This window comes from Ictidomys tridecemlineatus, chromosome 16 (assembly GCF_052094955.1).
Source record: "Ictidomys tridecemlineatus isolate mIctTri1 chromosome 16, mIctTri1.hap1, whole genome shotgun sequence".
NCBI lineage: Eukaryota > Metazoa > Chordata > Mammalia > Rodentia > Sciuridae > Ictidomys > Ictidomys tridecemlineatus.
Genome location: NC_135492.1, coordinates 24,137,778 through 24,157,565, shown reverse-complemented (window position 1 = coordinate 24,157,565; position 19,788 = coordinate 24,137,778). Strand labels below are relative to the sequence as shown.

Sequence of the window (19,788 nt, the reverse complement as noted above, 5' to 3'; positions counted from 1 at the left end):
TCATTATAAAGAGAACGGCTTCCCTCAGGTTCATCTATGACAACACCCATCAGAATTTCACCATGGTTTCCTTTCCATTGAAGAAGGGACCAAAGCAAACAGTTTGAAAATTCTCTTGGAAGATTACATCCATATGAAATTAGCCAAGAATTCTGAACTCTAAGAGCAAAAGCAGGAGCTATCATTACCAGGCACTAATGCATGTTATAAAATTATCATATTGCAGTAATTTGAGGACTAAAAAAATTACAAAGCAGAAATTTCATAGATGACTCCATATGTATGTAAATGTCATTTTTATTATGAAGTGCAATGAAAAGGCCTAGATAAATTCCACCATCTCCAGCAGAGGATTTGATGTGAATGAACAGACAACCCAACGTGAAGGGAGGTGTGGGAACTGGAGGCGCAGAGCACTGGTAGAAATCGGTGGCAGGACGTGCGTGGTACTGAATCACACTCCAACATCCCAAAGAAGCACATATTGAGTAGGATTAGGTTTCAAAATTATACCAGAATAGGAGGCTCCTGGATTCCCTTCACACATGGATACACCCAATAAGCACATACTTCTGTTTTGAGTCCCTTTTAAATAAACACGGAGAGACCTATGCATTGGACCACTCAGAAAATCTCTACCATCCAAAGGGCAGGCAAAGTTGGGGGACACGTGGGCATTAGTCCTGCCTTGAGCAAAGTGACACATAATTGGGACAGAATACGCCCATCCAGTGGCACCCAGAGTAGAGGAAGACTGATTGGGGCCACAAATGGAGCACATGGGACACGAAATGACTTGTAGCTGGAAACAGAATTTGTCTGGTGCTCATAGAAGAAAGAGCTGGATATCCACAAGTATCAGGATGAAAGAAAGGGGGTGATTTTCAATGGCTGTGGAGGGTCATGATCTTTATCCATGGGACAATGGCAGAAGGGGAGTGAGGACAAGGGTCCCAGTTTATCCCTAGAAGGGATTTGCAGCATGATCTGCAAACTGTGGCTGCTAACAGCTGAGCTCCTCCCCAGCCAGTCCCCAAGGGTAGACAGGACAAATGCAGTCCACCCAGCAGCCCTGCCTGAGCCCTCTCCCCCCTACCTCAGTAATAACTCCAGGTCTAGCCAGTTTTTTCTGGAAAAAGGATCTCCAGGCACTCAGGGTCCCAACATTTTTCCCCATCTCATGGACTCTGTCCTAACCCACGAAGCTTTGTGAGCAATGGCAACTGCACATGTGCATATCTCCCTGGATCACAAAGGAGGGGGCGTCACATTGATGTCTGAGTATTCCCTGTGCTGCAATCCACACCAGGAGTGCAGCAAAAGGGGCCAAAACCCTGTTTCTTTCTAGAACAGGCTCACACCACCTTCCTGCAGTGAGCACGGAAGCCTGGCTTCTAACAAATTGCATCAGGAATTCAGTCACCGGCCAAGTAGGAGACCTTCTGCAGCTTGACTCCAGCTGTGGGAAAGGCTCCTATCAAATAGGTAAAGGAACTAGTCCTCCAACGACGTGGGTATGGAGAAAGACACCCCCTCACATGGGGCTAGAATATCAGTTTAGTGCAGCCATGTTTTAAAAATAGCATGGAGTTATTTAAAAGCTAACAACCACTCTGGATGTATTTCCAAAGGAACTTGAACCAGTGTGTTCATAAATGGCTGCATGCCCAATGATATTCGAGTATCCACAGGAGTCAGGACAGGGAACTTCTGAAGTGGCTTCTGGATAAGGAGACTCCTCCCAGCCGCAGGGCAGTCACCTGCTCCCCTGAGAAACTTCTTTCCCTAAATGCACCTGCTCATAGGCCCACATGTGGCTCATATGTACCAGACGCTCAGGAGACTCAGATGAGCCAGGTGTGGGATCCCTGTGTCAGGCAGAGCCAAACCAAGACCAGAAAAATATCACAGAGGGCATGAGACCCCTAGGAAATGCAGTCCACAGGGACTTGCTGCAATCAGTTCATAGGACCAGGATAATACATTAATAGTCATGAAATATTCAGCTTAAAAATAGTGTTAAATACCATGGGTCAGTTTTACACGGATGCCATATGCAGGTGGTGTTATGTGTAACTCTGATGCACTAATAAACAATCCAGCATGCTTTACTCTTAATGGAAGCACCCAATCCTAAAATTCATCCACAAAGTTAAATATATGTAAACTTAACCAAGAAACTTTTGAAGTATAAGAGCAAAAAATTATAAGAGAAAAAAATAATAAGAAGTTATTACCTAACGCGTGCATTGTGAAGCTGTTCTGTTACAATTGTCATCAAGGAATCACGACGTCAACAGAGTCCACCCACGAAGCCACGTGGTTGTAAAAATCATGCACTTAATTGCAACAGAAAAGTCATTATCAATGCAACCCTAACCAGGCCAATCTTAGCAACTTAGCTAGACCAGCAGGCAGAATGAACACTAAAAACTACCAGGGAGAGAGCTCAGTGGTAAAGCACCCTTCTGTTAACTACCAAAACACAACAACCACCAAAAGAAATAATAATAATAATAAATAAATAAACTACACAAAACTAGTTTAGGAATAGGCAAGGTCCCTGTTCACCGCAGCTTCCCTCCTGCAGGAAAATGGTGTTTGGAAATTTGATTTTTTTGGGGGGGAGGGGGGTGCCGGGCATTGAACTCAGGGGCACTCCACCACTGAGCCCCATCCCCAGCCCTATTTTTTTAGAGGCAGGGTCTTCCTGAGTCTCTAAGTGCCTCACCCACTTGTGGAGACTGGCCTTGACCTCGCAATCCTCCTGCATCAGCCCCCACCCCCAGCCACTGGGAATGACAGGTGTGCGCCATTGCCTGGCTTGGAATTGGATTCTTCTAGTGCTGCCACCTGTCAATCACCACAGCCCGGGAAGATGCCAGGCTGCCTCCCTCACCTGCCAGAGAGATAGGACTTGAGCAGGGGCTGAGGCTGCCCCAGGAGATGGGGAGGCTACCAGGAGTCTCCGCCACTGTCACGAATTCCGCCCGGCTGGCAGGGGGACAGAGTGGCACTGTCCCCAATGGGCTCAGGCCTGTGGTTGCAGAGAGCCCCTGGAGTCAGGGTCAGCCAACTCGGGTTCCCCCCACAGCCGGTCCAGCCAGATGGACTCCCTGCCCCGCCTCCCTCCTGAGCCTCCCTGTCCAGGCACCAGGTGCCACTGCACACTCACCATCTCCTGGTGCCCAGCAGCCAAGCCTGCCCTGGGGAGCTTCGACCCCTGCATGGCAGAGCCACCCGGGATCCTGGGCACTAGTGAAGCCGGAGTCCAACTGCAGGAATCTGAGTGGAACCTCAGAAAGCGGAGAAATAAATCCCATTCCAAGCGCGGAGGCCCGCCCCCTGCTGCTAGCTACGCTCAGGATTGGACAGCGCTCAGCACGGGGGCTTCTGATTGGACAGGGAATCAGTCAGTCCCCGCTGTCCCGAGTCTGAGCCCAGCGAGCTTTTTTTTTTTTTTTGAGTGACAGGGGGTGAAATCCGCTCCAGGAAAGGAGGAAACAAGAATGGCAGGGTTTGGGTGCAACTTTTTTCTTTTCCTTTTGAGGTCTCGGCATTGGGTCAGGGTTAGAGTGACCAGAATTCTAAGTTCTGTTGGGTTTTGATGTTAGGAAATTGAAGTCAATTCTTGAAAGTTTCATCACCTGGGCCTCCTCCTATAATAAGACCACCCAGAGCGTCTTTGGGTGCTGACTTGTCCTCTGTTCATCTGTGCAAAATTCTCCAAGCAGAACTGGCCTTTCACCCCATAGTGGAGGCTCACGGGGACCTGACAGGCACCCTGGAGGAGTCTACCACCCAGTTGGCAGCCTGAACATCAAGCTGATGTTCCTCCAGCTGAGTTGAATCTATTGGAGCCCACATTGAGGCTGGAGGCAGAGTAAGGAAATCAGCACAGAAGAGAACCGAGAGTGCAGACCTGGGTAAACCGCAGCTGCACCAGGGCTCCCTCGCTCTCTGGCCACTGGGGGTTGAATTCAGAGGCCTCGACCTCTGAGCCCCTTCCCCAGCCCTAGTTTGAATTTTATTTAGAGACAGGGTCTCACTGAGTTGCTTAACACCTTGCTTTGGCTGAGGCTGCGATGGCCACAGGATAACAGCCTTGCACAGATCAAGGCCACCCTGCTTCCTGACAGTCCCCTGGATCCCAGGCAATGGGATCCTGCCTCCTCCTAAAACCAAAGACCCCCTGCCCAGGTGCGCATCCTTAGTATCAGCTGAAGACTCTGCACTTGACAAGAAAAAAGAAACAACAAAAAAGACAGACCCTTCCTGCTTGTCTTGATGCAAACAAAGTCAATGTGTTTCCAAAGAGAGCTCTGGTCTTGTCCCCCCAATTCAGTGGTGCAAAAAGTCACATAATACAGAGAAGACTTCTCCTTAAGACGGGCTCAAGGGTCTCTCTCTTTAAGAAATAACAATTTGCATTTGATTGGGAGTCCAGGAAAGCCAATTTCAGGTTTTCCTAATTTGGTAAATAACTCCATAGAGTCCAATGCACCCTGCTCCACTCTGCCTTTGTTAACTGTACAGGCCTCGAGGTTACCTGCCCCCTGGGACCCCTACACCTGCAGATGAATAAGGGGGGGTCCTATCTTCTCCATGAAGTGCCCTGAACCTCCACCTTCCCACAGGCTCCAACACCTTTGGCAGCATCCAATGAGGGAGCGGTTTAGAAAATTCTGGAATGTACCTAAAGACATTTCCTTATCCGGCTATTATTCTATCAAGTTGGACCCATGATCCTTTTAAGTATTTTTTATCTTTTTCTGTTTTATTCATTCTTTTTAGTTATACATGACCATAGAGTTTATTTTGGTAAAATTATCCAAACATAAAATATACCTTATTCTCCTTAGGACCCCATTCGTGTGGGTGGCATGATAGGTGGATTCACTTAGGTATTTTCATAGATTTAAATAGGAAGATTATGGTCGACTCATGCTACTGTCTTTCCTGTTCTTATCTCCTCTTACTTCCTGTTGTGCCCCTTTGTCTAATTTACTGAACTTCTCTTTGTGCCGCCCACCTTCCTTGTGATGTAGATAACACATGTCAAGGAAAACATGTGACTTTTGGTTTGGGGGGATTGCCTTATTTTACTTTAGCATGATAATCTCCAGTTCCATTCATTTACTGGCCAGTGTTATGAAGTCATCATTTTTAAACGCTGAGTAATATTCCACCATGTATACACACCACAATTTCTTTATGTATTCATCTGTTCATGGGCATTTAGGCTGGTTCTTTAGCTTAGTTATTGTGAGTTGTGCTATCATGAACATTGATGTGGCTGTGTCCCTGTAGTATGAAGATTTTAAATTTAATTTTAATTTTAATTTATGCTGAGGAGTGGGATAACTGAGTCAAATAGTGGTTCCAGTCCTAGTTTCTTGAGGATTCTCCACCCTGCTTTCCAGAGGGGTTGCACCAATGTGCAGTGCCTCCAACAAGGTGTGAGCATTTCCTGTCCCCAACATCCTCAACTGATTTATTCTTACTGTATTCTTGATAATTGCTATTGTAACTGGAGAGAAAGAGAAGCTCAGTGCAGTTTTAATTTGCATTTCCCTGATTGCTAGATATGTTGCCTTTTCAGTATTTATTTTTCAAAATATTTATTTTCTATTCAAGTCGGACCCAATTTCTTTATTCTATCCATTTCTTTTTCTGTGGTGCTGAAGATGAAACCCAGGGACTCGCAAGTGCTAGGCTAGCACTCTACAGCCGAGCCTCAGCCCCAGCCCTCATTTTCAGTATTTCTTACATTTGCTTCTCAGTAACAGCAGCCCAGGTATTTGGGGGACCAGTTTTGCTGCATTTATGAAATGGGAATATTTCTCTTGAAGGAAAACTGAGAAGGTCAAGGCACATGCCCAGGATTCCAGGGATGAGCAGTACACAGTTGTCTTGCCCAGGATGAGGAGAAGATTATGTGGCTGAGAAGAGGGAAAGAGCCAGGGACCCCCTGGGGCCAGAACCCCTTCTTCCCCCATGAGGGAAATGATTCATTATTACTGCTGTTACTTTTCTTCACCAAAATGTGAAATTTTCCTAAACTACCGGTTCCACTAAATTTAGGTTCCTGGATGGAGCTCAGATTTGTCTTGAGAGGCAAGGAAAAGGGAATAACCAACTCAGTGGTTCCAATAACCAACAAGCTAGACCTTGGGCTCCTTGGAGACAAAACACTAGGTTTTACCCAATAATTAACAACCTAACAGCACCCAGCACCCAATTAATGGGGGATGGAGAATTGGATCAGTGGGTGTGGGGTCTGTGGGTGGCCAGCTGCAGGAGCTTGCCTCTGGGTGCATTCCTTGCATCTGGGAAGTTTTTCAACATTAATGAGATAAACAAAGTGGTGGAACACTGGCAAAACCCTCTGCAATATTCTAGCCTGGAAAATTCATGACCACTTTAAACGCATCTTCATGTTTACCCTCAGTCAAATGTGCCTCAATCCGAATGAAACCATTTGAAAAGAGTTGTCACCATGAAAATTTTCTGAAATCTGCTGGTTTGTGGATCACTGCAAATCCATATGAGTTTATGGCTAAATACATAAGTAAAAATAGAAATCTAATAATGAGCATTTTCTTAAAACTTCTCTCCTGAAAACACTGCCCTATGTGCTTTGATAACTAAATCACCATTTAATCATTCCTCTAGCAACACTTGAGGTCCATAAAGAACTGTGGAACACGTCTGTTTGGGGCAGAAATGTTGAGATACCAAAAAGGAAGTTACTCTGAACCTCAAAGGAAAAGATTCATACATCACCAGAATGCAGGAATGCCCACAAAATATTTGAAATTTAAAACAAGGGACTAGGGTTGGAGCTCAGTGACAGAGCACCTGCCTAGCACCTGTGAGGCACTGGGTTTGATACTCAGCACCACATTAAAGAGAAATATATAAAATAAAGGTATCCTGTCCAACTAAAAACTATTTTTAAAAATAAAGATGAGATTTATGAAAAAGCAACTCCCTGCAATGCAGCATTTCTCCTAGACCAGCTTCCTCTACCTCCAAATATGAGCATGATATGAGCAAGGTAAGAAAAATGGATGAGAAAGTACAGAACTCTGCTCTGGCCCCATCTCTAGTCCAGCTCCACTTAAATGTCCCTCTCCAAATAGCAGCACCTCAGACCACTTATTTGCTGTCTCTCTCTTTAGGGCTTTCTCACATTTTTTTCCTTTCTTTCTTCTTGTGGTGCTGGGGATTGAACCTAGGACCTTGTGCATGCAGGGCAAGCACACTACCGACCTCACTGAATCCCCGGCCCCTCATGTTCTTTCCTGAATGTGGATCTGCTTTTCTAAATAGATGTATCCATGCGCCTGACAAATGAAGTTCTTTTCTGCCATGAAAACCAAGGAACCTACTTTTTCTGAGCTGATGTCTCTCTCTCCCTGGAGTCGCTTCCCATTACATAACCTCACCCAGCCAGAGTCAGACTTGAGCTTCGCAATTGTAAGGGTTTTTTTATTATTTGGGGTGTGATGTCACACACATCACTGGAGGGAGGTAACCAGCAGCTATGCATTTTTTTAATAAGCAAAGGACAAGGTTTGGTAGCCCATGTCTGCAAGGCCAGGCATTTGGGAGGCTGCTTCAGGAGGATATCAAGCCAGAGGGCACAGTTGGCCTGTTAGCAAGACCCTGCCTCAAAATAAAATATTCAAAGTTCTGATATTGGGTGAGTCTTCATAAACAATGAAGGTTCAGAATTCCTGTTTCCACAGTCTCCCCTTAGGATGCTGTGTGTGGGTGTGTGACTGTGACCTTCCAACAGGACCTAGAGCAGTTGCTGAGGTCCACCTGTATTAATAAATAGATCAAATGAAGTGAGGAAATAACTAAAGCAATAAAAGATCTGACACTGTAGCTGGTGGTGACCCCAGGGATATGGATGTTATGTTGTGTTTCTTGGCTCTTGTGTTCTTGCAAGAGAGGATTTTAGATAATGTAATCAAAGTAGAGCAAAGCTCATTGGCCCAGAAATCACTATCAGGAAATGGGGAGGAAAACAGTGAGTCTTCTCTGAAATCTCTAGGCCTCACACCCCTTTGATCCTGAAGTTTATGGGAGATGCTGTGGGTGATTCCAGAATTCTGCCCATGGACCGATTCCTACTCTTAACTGGCAGTAGGATGACACTGTGTTTGTAGGTTCCTACTCCACATGGTCTTGCCCAGAGGCACCAAAGGAAAACCCAAGTGTGTGTGTGTGTGTGTGTGTGTGTGTGTGTGTCTTTGTGAATTTTACTATAATAAAATTTTATTATGGCATCTATTATGAAGACAAACAACAACAAGTGTTGACGAGGATGTGGGGAAAATTGTGCACTCATACACTGCTGGTGGGACTGCAAATTGGTGCAGCCAATATGGAAAGCAGTATGGAGATTCCTTGGAAATCTGAGAATGGAACCACCATTTTACCAGATATCCTGTGGAGCCAACCTAGAGGCCCTTCAGTGGATGAATGCATAAAAAAGTATGCATTATTTATACACAATGGAATTTTATTCAGCAATAAAAGAATAAAATCATGTGTGTGTGGGAGATTATGGTCTTGTTCTCTTGGTTACTGACTTTGAGGGAATAGAGTTTTTCTGAGATTCTCACCAGTATCTGTGCCTTTGTCAAGGTGTGTTGCAACTGACTTCTGTTTCTTGCTGTCTAACTTTTGTGGTTTTCCAATATGAGGTAGGAGGTAGAAGTAGATTTTAAGTGGATATTTTTAATGTAGGAGTGCACTAATTACTATTAGAAGCATCAGATGAGCTCAGAACAGTAATAAAATTTAGTATCATCAGTTATTTATGTGCATAAGAAAGTAAGTAGCAAACATAAAATTAAAGACAGTTCTAATGACCATAATATCAAAAGCAAAATACTTGGGAATTTTTTCAAGAAATGTGAACACTTACACATTTAACATGGCTTGCTTTTAGAAAATATAACATTATCCCTAAGCCACCTTCTTTTTTTTGTGACCTTAATTCATAGAAAAAAGATAGGAATTGAAAACTTTCCCCTGTGATCCTGAGGACAGGACTTAGGTATGGTCCACCAGTGAGGTCTACCATCATCCCATTCTTATTTTTCTTTGAGATATGGTCTTACCAAGTTAGTGAGGCTAGAATCAAAGTTGTGACCCTCAAGGCTCAGCTTCCAGGGCAGCTGGGGTTACATGCATGAGCCATCACAACCCTGGTAGGGATTAGTCTTTTTTTTTTAGATGTAGTGGACACATTAACTTATTTTATATATTTATTTTTATATGATGCTGAGGATGGAACCCAGTGCCTCACATGTGTTAGGCAGGCGCTCTAACCCTGACCCCAGCCCCAGGGATTAAATTCTTGACTTTCATGTTACAGGTTAGATCAGGATAATATCTAGGTTTGCAAACGTGAATAATGTCCCCATTTTGTGAGTAGAAGGTAGAGGCCACAATGAGAGAAAATGTCTATTCTTATCGTTGGAAGAGGAACATCAACTGTGGATTCCCCTGCAACTTAGTATTTGAGGATTTCCCAGATATTCAAAATATAAGCAAAAGAGACATGAGATCAAGGCTCTGAGGAAGGGGGACTAGGTATTTCAAATTGTGAGGCATCAGACTGAGAAATACAATGGTAAGGTAGCTGGGTATGGAGAACAGTTTCCCTCAGATTTAACTGTAGGATCAGGGTCCCAGAAGATATATAAGAAAACAAACCATTACAGGGTACATTTTAAAAAGATGATCATGGGTAGGACTTGGTCAGAAGTCATCATTATCACACCCCACCCACACGCCCACACACATTACTTCCCTTTTACCTCTTCCCCACTTTAGCAGTCAACATCCACTCCTCAAGGTGCATCCTTGCATGAAGAGAGAGGACTGAGCCACAGTACCCTGGGGATCACAATGGGCACATCTTTGCCTAGCTTATGGCAGAAACTAGCATAGGAATGGCAGAGTTCAGGAACATCTCTGTCTCCTTTCTCTCACAAACAAATAACTAGAGATTTCAATTATAAATTGATGGATGAAGTGAACTTGGGAGTATTGGGCCAAATATTTGGAACACTGAAAATATAAATGTTCACCAGCCTAATGTCTTATTTCTTTTTTATCTTTGTTTTTGTTTTTAATGCTGTGGATTGAGCCCAGGGGCACTCAACCTCTCAGCAACATTCCTGATCTTTTTTTTGTAATTTAGTTAGAGACAGGGTTTCACTGAATTGCTTAGCCCTTTCCTAAGTTGTAGAGGCTGGGTTTGTATCAGCCTCCAGAGACACTGGGATTACAGTCATGCACCACCACACCTGGCTAAGGTTTTATTTCATTATATGCACAAGAGCAGTTTTTCATGTAATATAACCTACTGAATGCTCTCAAATTATTGCACTTTGTGAAAGATTCAGAGATAGCTTATTAACTTTATATTAACAAACTTAAAGAATGTGATTTTTCTTATGCCTTGGTTTCTTTTCACTTGATAAAATCAGGTTAGGAAATAGTTTTCTAGTTTCTTTATTTTTTGGGGGGGTATACTAGGGATAGGTCCCAGTATCACTCAACCACAAAGCCACTTCCCCAGTCATGTTTAATTTTTTTTTATAAACAGGGTCTCACTGAGTTGTATAGGTCCCTATTAATTTGCTGAGTCTGTCTTTGAACTCGTGAATTTCCTGCCTCAGCCTCCCAAGCCATTGGGATTGCAGGTATGTGCCCCCACTCCCAGGTTCTTCATTCTTTTGTAGTTGTTGCTTTCTTTTGTTACATAAATTCAAGTGGAATAACAGTATGTTTAACAATACAGATATAGAGAACAGCCAGTGAGGTAGGTAAGCAATTGAACATATCCACCAGAGGGTACATTGTATATTCAATATGGGTATTACTCAGCCATCAATACAAACTCCTCTAATGGTCAGCAAAATATATAAAATTGGATGATGTCATGCTAAGTGAAGACATACATAATAGTGTCACATGTCATATGTTAACTGATATAATATCATGTGCAAGTACAATAGTGATTAGTATGGCTGAGGAGTGTGTGGGGGCATCAAGGGCAGAAGAGGATGTTTGGATATTATGAATACATGTATCTGCATATATATAAACATCACACTGAATCCAATGAGTATGTGCAATTGCTATGTGATGATAAAACCACCATCTCTCATAATTATCCAATTCTGAACTAAGAACACAATCCTGCTGTCTTTTGGAATTTGCAGTATATGGTGCGATATTATTGATGATGCTCCTTGATAACCACCTGGCTCTCCCTTCACATCCATTCTACTTTTTTCCAGGCTCTGAACATAGAGTATACAATGTATTTCTGCATCTGGATCATCTCACTTAGCCTAAAGTCCTCCAGCTTGTCTGTGTTATTGGAGAATATTCTTTTGTTTCTGGGGTCTGGACCCAGGGTTGCCTTAACTGTGACAGAGATCCACCATCATTTTCCTTTTCAGTTTTAAGACAGAATGGTACCAAACTACTAAGGCTAGCCTTCACATTTTGGCAACACTGCCATATACACCATCCTTATTTTACAGTTGAGCAATAAGTGAGGTGTGGAGGCACACTTCTTTTGTCATGCTAGGGACTCGATAGGCTGAGGGAGGAGAATCATGATCTTGGAGCCAGCTTCACATCTTGGTGACACCCACTGCACCTTAAAAGACCTTGTCTCAAAATAATTTTTAAAAAATTGAAAAGGTTATATATGAATGTTGGTACATTTGTGTGTAAACACAATGATAAATCTCTCTTTCGCTGTTATCTGTAATATACCATAGGTTCTTCTTCCTGAGTTACTTAGGAAGAAATTTAGGTTGTGGATAGTATGGTGGTTAACATGGGAGGGTAGATATTCCTAAAGATGGATTTTATTTCCTTCAATTGTTGAAGTGGTTAATGTCAGCTGTGCATTTGAGTGGATTGAGATACCCAGAGAATTGGTATGGAAGATCTCTGCAGGTGTCTCTGAGTGTGCTTCTAGGAGGCTGAGTCAGAAAGCATGGGAATACCTTTAATGAACATATATATTGATGTTCAATAGATTTGATTATGAAAAAAGCAAGAGAAGCAGTCACTAACTTATGCTCCAAGCTTCTTGAAGTCCCCTTTGGGGACTTGCACCATTGGCTCTATCTGGGTCTGTTTAAAATTTTTTATTTGTTTTAATTAGTTATCCATGACAGTAGAATGCCTTTATATACTTTGATATATCATACATAGATGAGATACAATTTCTCATTTTTCTGAGTGTACATATTGTAGAATCACATGGGTCATACAGTCACATACATACATAAAGTAATAATGTCTGTTTCATTCTCTTTCTTATTCCCACATCCCCTGCCTTCCCTTCCTTTCACTTTCCTCTACCTAATGTAAGTTAATGCGATTCTTTTTTTCTTTTCCATTACAATTCTTCATACACATATATTCCACAATTTTTGTCTTTTTTATGTAACATATGTTGACATTCAATTCATTCTCCATACATGTATTTTGAATGTATGACACATTCCACCATCCTTGCTAATTCCTGTCCCCCTCTCTTTTCCTCCCACCCCTCTGCCCTATCTAGGATTCATCTATTCCTCCTATGCTCCCCCTGCATACTCCATTATGAGTCAGCCCCCTTATGTCAAGGAAATATTCGGCATTTTTTTTGTTGTTTTAGAGGGGGGGTCATTGGCTAATTTCACTGATCATTATCTTCTCCAACTCCATCCATTTACATGCAAATGCCAGAATTTTATTCTTGTATTGCTGAGTAAAATTCCATTGTGTATATATGCCACAATTTTTTATCCATTCATCCACTGAAGGGCATCTATGTTGGCTCCATAGTTTATCTATTGTGAATTCTGGTGTCATAAACATTGATGTGGCTGTGTCCCTGTAGTATGATGTTTTTAAATCTTTGTGCTTAGACTGAGGAGAGGGATAGGTGGGTCAAATGGAGGTTCGATTCCCATATTTCCAAAGAATCTCCATACTACTTCTTAAATTGGCTGCATCAATTTGCAGTCCCACCAGCACTGTATGAGTGTACCTTTCCCCCACATCCTCACCAACACTTACTGTTGTTTCTATTCATAATAGCTGCCATTCTGTCTGGAGTGAGATGATATCTTAGAGTAGTTTTGATTTGCATTTCTCTGATTCCTAGAGATGATGAGCATTTTTAATATATTTATTGATTGTATATCCTCTCCTGAGAAGTATCTGTTCAGGTCCTTAGCCCACTTTGACCAGGTTATTCATTTTTTCATCTACCAGGATCATTTAAGTCCTCTGTCCTGGACCACAGCTGCTTCATTTGCTTCCTCATATTGTGAAGCTTCCAGCTTCTTGGACTGAGCTGTTCCCAGTTTCCCAGTGTTGCCATCCTGTAGGCAAACACTTGGTGACTATTCCTCTCATGATTATGTGAGTAAACATAATAAGCTCCCTTCTGTATACACATGTACATTTTTATGTATTCTATTTTTCCAAAGAATCCTAAAACTACAGGCATATTCTCAATGTCTGGGTCATATGGCATCTCTAGTTATAATTTTTTGAAAAAACCCTTATAGTTATTTAAATGTCTATTCAAATTTATATTCCTGGCAAAAATGTCAAAGTGTCTCCTTTTCTGCATATCCTCTGAAGTATGTGTTACCTACCAACATTTTGAGGATTGAGCCCACAAGCATGTGGTTATATCTCATTGTGATATAACCTAAAAGCATAAAAATTCCAGAAGAAAATGAAAATTTTTTTTTCCATTGGTGTTGGTAATGGTTTTAGATAGAATATGCAGAGACTGGTCAAGGAAAAACAGCTGAGACTATATAAAGCTAAAAACGCTTCTATACAGCAAAGGAATCAATCAATGAAATGTAAAGTAGACTGGGTTAAAGAAAACCGATTCTAGCACCATGTCTGAAAAAGCTTGACATCCAAAATATAAGAAACTTACACAACTCACCAAAATTTAATATAAACCCCTCGAAACCTAATTTAAATATGGTAAAATACTTAGATTCTTCCCTAAAAATTAAACAAGTGTGTAAAGACTTATGAAAGTTACTCAAGATCACGTATTAAGCTACATAAAATGATAATTTAGCTTTTCTGCTTTATTTGTCTCACAGGATTATGGTGCACACTCTCCATCCTTCATGGGGCATCTTGAGATCAATTAGCAAAATGCCAGGTTCTCAGTTTCCCACATTATGCTTCCTCATTATTCCATCTTAATTGCCAAGAAAATCTCGATTCTGGAAAACAACAAAATGTAGATAAATTGCTAGATAATCATCAACTTTGAAAATTATTTCAGAAATCAATGAATACATTAGTAGACCCAGATGTGATGAAATATAATATAGACCTACAAATCGACATTTAACTTTACAACTTCTCGAAAAATACTTGCAGTTATGCTGATATGGGAGCATATGCCACTAGTCTTCACTACCTTGAGGCCACAGGAGGAGGATTTAGGCTAAGGAATTTGAGGCAAAAGTGGCAAAAACCTAGCTCTAGAAATTGACCCACCAAAAAACCAAACAGTAATCACATTTTTAAAAAGGAGCCTTCACGGTTGATTTCTATGAAACATGTAATAAGGAATCAGTAACCATAATTCATGATCACGTCTAAATGTAGAAGAAGAAAACTGACTAATTCTGTAAGACCAGAATTACCAGATAACAAAGCATAAGAATAGAAATTGCAGACCATCTTCCAATAGATGTTGACGCAGATATTCAAAACCCCTAGCAAACTAAGAACAACAACAAAAAGTATTATTGGACTTCATGACCAAGAGGGACATTGTCATATGGTAAGTTTCCAAAAATCATTTTGATAGAGAAAAGCTTTTGGCAAATCACTTACCAAATTACTGTAAAACCTATGGCCAATTACAACCAGGGGAAAATTCTTTTTAAATCCACTTAAGGAAAGCTATGACATGTTTTCATACTTAATGGTGCGAACTGAAGTATTTATCAATTTATTTTGAGAAAAAGAAAAAATGTATGCTTTTCTAACTTCTAAATATTGTTTGAGAATATTAAATGGGATTTTATACATCAAAAATCAAATAGCATATGCAGATGATACTATTATTTCTATAATGTTTCTAAGCAATATCCATGAACTAATGAAACATAAGTTCAATAATGTCATGGGTAAAATGGTCAACATTAAATCATTTAAATTATATACAGTAGCAATGAGCAGTGTTAAAATGACAAATATAGGAAAAATAATCTGAATGAAAGTATTAACAAAAGAATTGTTCACTGCAAAGTAAAAAGTAAAGGTGAAAGTAAGATGCAAAAAAGATCATGGAAATGAAATGGGAAAAATGTTAATATTCAATGATGAAAAGTTTGATTTTGGGTTTTAAGGGTTGATGGGCTTCCTCCAGACTAAGGCACGGGGTGGAGCCGGACTTCCTCCTCCCTCTGGCCTGGCATGGTGCAGAGCTTCCTCCTCCGGTCTGATATATACTCTATATATGTCAGTTAAGTTATTAATTGTATTATTGAGCTCTATAGTTTCTTTATTCAACTTTTGTTTGGAAGATCTATCCAGTGGTGAGAGAGGTGTGTTAAAGTCACCCCAGATCACGTTTTGGTCAATTTGATTCTTGAACTTGAGAAGAGTTTGTTTGAACATAGGTGCCCCATTGTTTGGGGCATATACATTTATGATTGTTATTTCCTGTTTGTGTGTGGGTCCCTTGAGCAGTATGAGATGTTCTTCTTTATCTATTTTGATTAACTTTGGCTTAAAGTCCACTTTATTAAATATAAGTATGGAGACCCCCTGCTTGCTTTCAAGGTTCATGTCAGTGGCATGTTTTTTCCCAATCTTTCACCTTCAGTTTGTCTTTTCCAGAGTCTCCTGGAGGCAGAATATGGTTGGATTTTTTTAAAGCCAGGCTACTAGCCTATGTCTTTTGATTGATGTGTTAATCTACTAACATTTAAGTTTACTATTGAGACATGGTTTGTATTTCCAGCCGTCCTTGTTTATTTTTGCTACTTGACTTGAAGTGTTAATTATTGTTTAATTTTTAATTGGTATCTACATATAAAATCCAACATTTTAATTGAATATGTGTAGTGTTCAAATTAGTGCAATTTCTACCTTCTAGAATATCATTTTGATGTTTGAAATGTGTGAACTCTTTTTAGAATGTCCACAGTCTAATAATTACTTATACATTTCAAACTATGTGCTATAAAACCTAAGAGTTACTTTTCCCTCTTAACTGCTTTTTGGCACTCCTTGCCAACTGTCTCTTATAATAGATATAAAAAACTTTTCTCTTTTGTGGTTCTTTGTGATCAACTTTCTCAGCTTCAATATACGAGTGCAAACATACAGGATTTGTGAAATATGAAAAATCACTAGAAAAAGACAGTCTCCCATGGTAAATCTGGAAAAAAAGAATATAAATTTAAAAATTGTAGACTATAATCCCAGTACCTTGGGAGGCTAAGACAGGAAGATGTTGAGTTCAAATCCAGCAACAGCAAGACCCTGAGCAACTTGGTGAGATGCTGTCTCTAAATAAAATACAAAATAGGAGTGAGGATGTGGCTCATTGGTTGAGTGCCCATGAGTTTAATCCCTGGTACTCCCCAAATATTTTAGGGTTCATGTTTAATCACTAAGCCTTAGTTATTTTTTAGTGAGATCTATATATAAATGGCATATGCCAATTCTTATGCATTTATTTTATGTAAGTCAAGTATTATATAAATATTTTTACAGTATAGGCTTAAATTGATCTATATTATCATGTAAAAATAACTTAAAAATTGTTTTAGATGTAGCTGAATGCCTGTAATTTCATTGGCTCAGGAGTCAGAGGATGGCAAGGCCAAAGTTCAGTAACTTAGCAATATTTTTCCCCAATATAGAAAATGGCTGGTGAGATAGTTTAATGACTAAGTGCCCTGGGTTAAATCTGTGGTACAAAGGAAAGGAGGAGGGTTTTAAAATCGCCTTGTCTCAACAACAAAAACAAATGTGAAATTTAAAACCAACAACTGCATTCTATCACTTTTCTGTGACAAACAGAATCTGCTTTAATTCATTTTAAACATTTGAATCCTACACCATCCAAGTTTTCTAACTCTCAATAAATGACATGTTTTAATCACGTGTGTCTCCAGGCCATTAGATGAATTTAAGATTAGTGTAGCTGAGGAAAATGCAGTCATACAAACTGGAGTGTGCAGGTGCCATGAATTTGCAGTAATAGTGAAGAACTCATAAATGGGTTGTTTATTGCCTTGAAACTGTTGGAAAATTGTTTTCTGATGATCAACTTCTATACTAATATTGGGAAAAACTTAGACCCTTTCCTGATAGTATGCTTCAAAGAAAGGGACACAAATTCATGCAATAATGAGGAAAACTAATCTTCATACAGGTAGTGGCTAGGAGAAAGCACAGTCTGGTCATTCTGCTAGCTCCAGTTTTGAACCATAATCATCACTAAATGATGTGCATCAAGTATGATTAAAATTGTGTAAATGTACCATGGTAGTGTTGTGAAGAAATATCTATAGTAATGTCCCTGCTGAGGCTCCATTGTTGTTAGGAAGCATCCTGGAGAATGGGAATGATTCATAGAGGACTGAAATCCTGAGCTATGTACCTTCCCAGCTGTGCACATTATGCCTGGCACAACATAGTCCAGGAGATCATGAGACGTAACACAAGCTCTCTGACATCAAAGAGGTAATCTGAGAAACACCCCTCAAACAAGGGTCTACAGAATGATACTTCCAGCTTGGTCCATGGATGCCCTATTGTACTGGGGACTCATGTCCTTTATGCACTGGAGAAATCAAGCTGCCCCCTAGAGTGGGCATTCTGTGTGGAAGGATATGTAAATCACAGGGAATCTAACACAGATTTCTGAAATAGGTTACATTTGAAGAATTCACATATGGTAAGAAGAAGGAAAGGCCAAGTGAGGAGATTAGAAAAAACAGATCACACATAAAAAAAATTTTCAAAAAAAATTACAAGTTTTGTTTGTTATAGCTGATAGTAAAGACTCCCTCTAGTATCTGGATTCAGGAATGAGTCATGGTAGATATGGTGCTGTCACTAAAGTCAGGGGAGGCTGTGTGATACATGCACCATCATCTGTGTTGCCACCATCTAGTGAGGACTGCTCAGGCAGGGGACACGAGCTGGTGGTCAGGACAGAAGTAGAGAGAATTACAGGAGAAGGACACCCCACTGCAAGTTAGGGTTATCTGGACCCTCTGGGTGGGCACATTCCAGGGTGAAAGTGAGAGGAAGAAGCATCTCTTCTCCCATATGCAGTGTGAGCACCATCCTGTTCAGAACAGGAGAGGAAGTAGGATCTGTCACCCCTAACAACACATGTGCAGACTTACAGCTTGGGGTTCATTTCTACAGTGAAGTTCAGCTTCATCACTACTGCCAACCCTCCCCATGTCCTCTTTGTATAAACTAACAGACAAAAGGGAGATGGAGAATTGAGACTGGTCTTGCTTCAAGCAAGTGGGCTTGGGACTGATGTCAGCCTATGCAGAAATCTCTTACATGTGGCTCTTTCTGTGCTGGGAATCTATGAAGAGCACTAGGGAGAAATGACTGACACCTGAGAGAGGGCGACACCATCACCCAGCGCCTCTGCTGCAAAACACACCCTCCAGTAACACAACGAGCAAACCCTGGGCAAGACTTGACTGAATGAATGGCAGTTCTTTGTGAGAAGTAGAAATGAGAACCATGGGTTGCTTTGGTAAATTGTCAGGGTTTGAAAATACAGCTCAGGTTTCACAGTTACATCTATAGTATTTATATTACTATTATTTGAAATTTCTCATGAGAAAAGCCACTAGAAGTGAAATTGTTCTTTAAAGTCAAGAAAGAAGAGGCCTCAGAGGTGCTTCTCTGTGGGGACAAGTGCATGGAGTCCTGCATACAGGGCATAGGTTCAGGGCGTCTGAGTGGCAGGCCACCTCCTTTGCTAGGCACGTGAGTGGTAAACTGCTTACTGCATCGGCACAGCTCTGGGCACGAGGCCATGTGTTTTAGTCCCACTCTTTGATTGTTCACTGCAAAGACAGTTAGCAGACATTACATTGGTGGCTGTCTACATTTTCATAGGCACTGCCTGAGTACATATACATGGTAACTGCACAATAAAATCAGGCCTGCTTCCCGATTGGTCTCTGGAGGACTTGATTAGAGACCCCACAGCCACACTCTTCTCTACCCTGTTCTGTGGACCTCCTCAGGGATGAGAGAGCCCATGCACTTCTCTGCAGACCCCAAGCTCTCATTCTGGGAAACCTACATGATCCTGCAGGAGGGTCTTTTTCCCCTGACTGATGTTGCGATGGAAGAGTCAAGTTCAGCTTTCAGCTTTATCTTGCTTTGTGTGTCTTAGGGTCACATTTATCTGTGCATGCTAATGACATGAAAAATTGAATTTTGGAAAAAAATCTGAAAGTGACCAGGGCAGGATGGGTTTCAAGTGTCCTGAATGTTCATCTAAGCAAAATTGAATTTACACATTTCCATTATTAGATATTTCAAAAGGTTTTTAGTGATTAAAAACAGAATGGACTAATACATAAAAATATTCTTCCAAATTCTTGTGAATTATATTCCTAAGCCTATAATTTGGCACCATGAATTGGAACTTACCAGCACATTTATTTGATTTTCTAAAATATTTAATGTACT

At 40.9% G+C, this 19,788-nt stretch overlaps 1 protein-coding gene across 1 annotated transcript in view; it reads right to left on the bottom strand.

The window, feature by feature from the left end:
- The window catches only part of LOC144371257 (uncharacterized), a 35,419-nt gene extending 16,892 nt beyond the window's left edge, over positions 1-18,527 (bottom strand). The window contains exon 1 of the mRNA XM_078033665.1: positions 18,468-18,527. Coding sequence (XP_077889791.1) covers positions 18,468-18,527 — 60 coding nt within the window. The remainder of the gene's footprint in view (positions 1-18,467) is intronic.
- Positions 18,528-19,788: the final 1,261 nt, after the last annotated feature.